General features: G+C 45.9%; 1 protein-coding gene across 1 annotated transcript; it reads right to left on the minus strand.

The window, feature by feature from the left end:
• Positions 1-352: 352 nt before the first annotated feature.
• Positions 353-1,882, minus strand: LOC134944420 (protein kinase C theta type-like). The gene has a single exon (XM_063932999.1). It carries the CDS (start codon positions 1,880-1,882, stop codon positions 353-355), a length of 1,530 nt encoding a protein of 509 aa, XP_063789069.1.
• Positions 1,883-4,128: the final 2,246 nt, after the last annotated feature.

Raw genomic sequence — 4,128 nt, forward strand, 5'->3', positions numbered from 1 at the left:
ATATACTGCAAATCTGTGTGCATATAGCAAACAAATTATAGGGGGTTTTATCATGTTTTGATCAAAATATTTAAGCTTGCAGCCCACGTCAAGGGACCCCAATATCCTGCAAGTCCCTCACCTGGCCTATATGCATTTAGGCAGCAGGTGGTGCTTCTACCGGGAGCAGGCGGCAGCTGGTATTGCTACTGCCAGGTTGAAGAGGCAGCAGGTGGTGCTTCTCCCGGGAGCTGGCGGCAGCTGGTGGTGCTGCTGCCGGGATGAGGAAGCAGCTGGTGGTGCTTGTGCCGGGAGGAGGAGGCAGCTGGTGGTGCTGCTGCCAGGATGAGGAGGCAGCTGGTGATACTTCTGCCTAGAGGATGATGCAGCGGCTGCTAGTTTGTTTTATGCAGTTCATTGTTGTCCACATGTCACTGGTAAAGGAGAATCCTGTGAACAGGCTCTCATCCTCTGCAGATATTGCAGATTCTGTAGGTGAGAGCAGGTCATCCACCGGTATAGCTTCAGCCATTGTCACTGGAGTAGGATACATGGTAAATGGGGGAGTTATCCTGCCGGCCTCTAGTTTCTCCCAGTTTATGGACTTGAAGAATGGATGACATGTGATGTTACTACAGCGATTCAGTCTCTCCTCTGGGTCTTTGCATAAGAGTCTTTCAAGGAGGTCCCTAATCTCTGGATGGAGATTGCTCGGATAGCATGGAGCATCATGCATGATAGACAGTGCAATCTTGCCAGAACGAAAGGGGTATATTCCAGTAGCCATTTCAAATAATACTACCCCGAATGAAAAGAGATCTACCATGTAGTTATATGGGAACTTACAGATAATCTCTGGAGCCATGTAACGCAGAGTCCCAGTTTTTCCTGAGATTTTCTTATCGCCATGGACATTCATCACAGAGAGGCCAAAATCTGCGATTTTCACATGGCCAGCTGCATCCAGAAGTATATTTTCTGTCTTAATGTCCCTGTGGACAATGCCTCTTGTGTGCAGGAACTGCAGCCCACAGAGTATTTCTGCTGCAAAAAATCTGGTAGTAGGAACATCAAATGGGCCTCTGCTCCGTATTAATTGGCAGAGGTCTCCACCACTCAGGTACTCCATTACAAAGAATACATGGCCTGGTGTGTGGAAGGCAGCATATGTGTGCGGGAAGAGGGCACTCTCCCCAGTTATTTTCATCACCTCTTTCTCTACACACATGGAGTTTTTCTTAATGCTGTTCACTACTTTCCTTTTTTCTATTACTTTCACTGCCAGACGCTGTTTGTTGGTGGAATGGGACGCTAGGAACACCTTCCCGAAGCTACCTTCTCCAAGCTTTCTGTGGAAGGTCAAACTGGCCAGAAAGTGAGATGCAGCTGATGTCTCTGGGGTGCTGGCTACGGATATCACACTTGCCCCTGCTGATCTCTTCCTTTTGTGGCCAGTTTCCTCACTTGTGTGAGTTCTCTTTATGCCCCTCCGTCCAGATGCCTGGGGTATGATGGGCACGCTGGGTCCCTCGCCTGGGCTGTCACGATGTTCCTCCACTTTCTTTTTCTTACATGGTCCACTGTCCCCTGTCCCGTCTAAGGGTCTTTTAGTGGCCACTCTCTTAAGCATGTTGTCAGTTCTGCCACTGCTGGTCTTTCTCACCTTCCTCATATTTGGGGACTCATCTGAGGACTCTCTTTTTCTCTTATTTTGAAGAGACTTTGATGCTTTCTCAGATGACTGGTTCTCCTCACGCACCTGAATGTCTCCTGACATTATGATTTTGGAAACATCTCCTTTCTCCTCACATCCATCCTCCTCCTTCTTCCTCTTGCTAGGAGCCGCTAGCTCCTTTGTAGCGGACCCGTTGTTATTTGGTCGCTTTCTCTTTTTTGAACTCATATTGTCGAAACAATACAAAAATTTTGCCAAGGGCAAAGAAAAGCAGCTTCACACTGGAATAGGTGAAGATACACTAATGGAAATGAGGTTTGTGAGCCCCTGAGCCAGCAGCCAGTGACATCACAAAGCTTCGTGACATCATCAGAAGCATTGTGACATCATCATCAGCTGCTGTAGGCCCAGTGTCACTGCCTGCTACCTGCTGTCCCTATAATATAACCCAGTTTAATGTAAGAAAAGTCCCTAATAACCTTGGTGCTCTCGGATGAGAATTTGTGGGGCCATTATTGTACTTCCTTTTCCCTGGTAGAGTCAGGTGATAGTAAATACTATATATTATATTACCTTCCAATATTTGTTATTGAACCAAATAAGCCCTGCAGACTTATTTTTACACAGATTAATAAATTATAATTATTATGCAATAACAGACAGGAAATAGCGTCAGTGCGTCAATAATGTATGTGGGGGGTCTTACAATCTATAGAGTAATATATGTACGTTACATTGTCAAATTAAAGTTACATTTTATTTCTCCCACATCTGCCTTCACTTTTATTACATGAATCATTTAAAAATACTTATTTTAATAATACACGTTTTTCACGCAATATTGATCCGCCAAATAAAATTCAAATGTTACTTTAGTAAAGACCGTTTATTAAAGGACCACTAAGCCTAACCTATAAATCTATCCCAATATGGGGGGTCATTCCGAACTGATCGCACGCTGCCATTTTTTGCAGCACAGCGATCAGGTCACTACTGCGTATGCACCGCAATGCGCATGTGCGTCGTACGGGTACAAAGCAGAACGTTGCTGAGCGATGAATTTAACAAAGAATCCATTCGTACAGCCGATCGCAAGTAGACTGACAGGAAGAAGGCGTTTGTGGATGGCAACTGACCGTTTTCTGGGAGTGTTTGGAAAAACGCAGGTGTGTCCAAGCGTTTGCAGGGCGGGTGTCTGACGTCAATTCCGGGACCAGACAGGCTGAAGTGATCGCAAGGGCTGAGTAAGTTCAGACCTACTCAGAAACTGCACAAAATGTTTTTGCAGAGCTCGGCTGCACAGGCGTTCGCACACTTGCAAAGTGAAAATACACTCCCCCGTGGGCGTGGACTATGCGTTTGCATGGCTGCTAAAAGTAGCTAGCGAGCGATCATCTCGGAATGACCCCCTTTGTTCTCTATGATCCCAAGAAAATTGGGTGTCCTGCTTCAAAGCAGTCTATTGCCCGCTGGATCAGGTGATCAGGCTTCTTAAATTCAATATTTTTTATTGAGATTTTCAATTTTGCTTTAACACTTCACACATACAACATACAAACAATATCCACACCCAACATGTGTGGAGATAGCAGTACATGTATGCAGTCTATAATATATTTAGTAAACATTATTACCCATAGAACATATATTCACATAGCAACGGTGTCTTAGTTCAACACATCCTAAGCATAACAGTTCCCTTAAACTCATAAGCACAGCAGAATTGTCACATTATGTTACAAATATCATAGCAAGGCAAGACCGGCCGCGGGGACTCCCCTCTCGCACAACATCCCATACTGACACACGGGGAAGAACACGGGTTTAGCTATATCTCTCTTTGTAATATTTAGAGTCCATCCATCTACCCCATATTGTGGACCATTTCCTCTCCACCTTCCTAGCCAGAAACACAAATTTTTCATGCGCAATTGTTTCATTGACCAGGGATATCCACGCCCCAGATGTCGGGGCCTCACTGGCCAGCCATAGCCGGGCAATACAGACCCTAGCTAAAGCGCATAGGTTAATAACATATCGCCTACTAGGTGGGTCTAAGGCTTCCTCGTCCACAATCAACAGTGTACAGAGCGCAGGAGTACATACGAAGGAGGGAATACCTGTGTCACACAAGATCCGTATAACCGCCGTCCAAAACACAGACACGCCAGGACACAACCACAGTAAGTGCCAGAAGTCTGCATCCACGGCTCCACATCTAGGGCATTGCGAGTTGTGAGCACCCCCGATATGTGCTAATCTCACCGGGGTCATATACACCCTGTGTAGAATGTATAGTTGTATTTGCTATCTAACAGACGAAGTGGAGATCCGATGGGCCCCTATGGCAGTATTCCATGCATCATCCGATAGCATGCCCACATCTGATTCCCACTTACCCCAAAGAGCCGTGAGAGGGTCACCGTGGTGCATTTGCAGGATACGACCATATATCCTAGAGACTAAGTGTCCCG

This window comes from Pseudophryne corroboree, chromosome 7 (genome assembly GCF_028390025.1).
Source record: "Pseudophryne corroboree isolate aPseCor3 chromosome 7, aPseCor3.hap2, whole genome shotgun sequence".
Lineage (NCBI taxonomy): Eukaryota > Metazoa > Chordata > Amphibia > Anura > Myobatrachidae > Pseudophryne > Pseudophryne corroboree.

Bases quoted from the DNA above. Each gene is read 5' to 3' on its own strand.
- LOC134944420 (XM_063932999.1), bottom strand. From the start codon at position 1,882: ATGAGTTCAAAAAAGAGAAAGCGACCAAATAACAACGGGTCCGCTACA.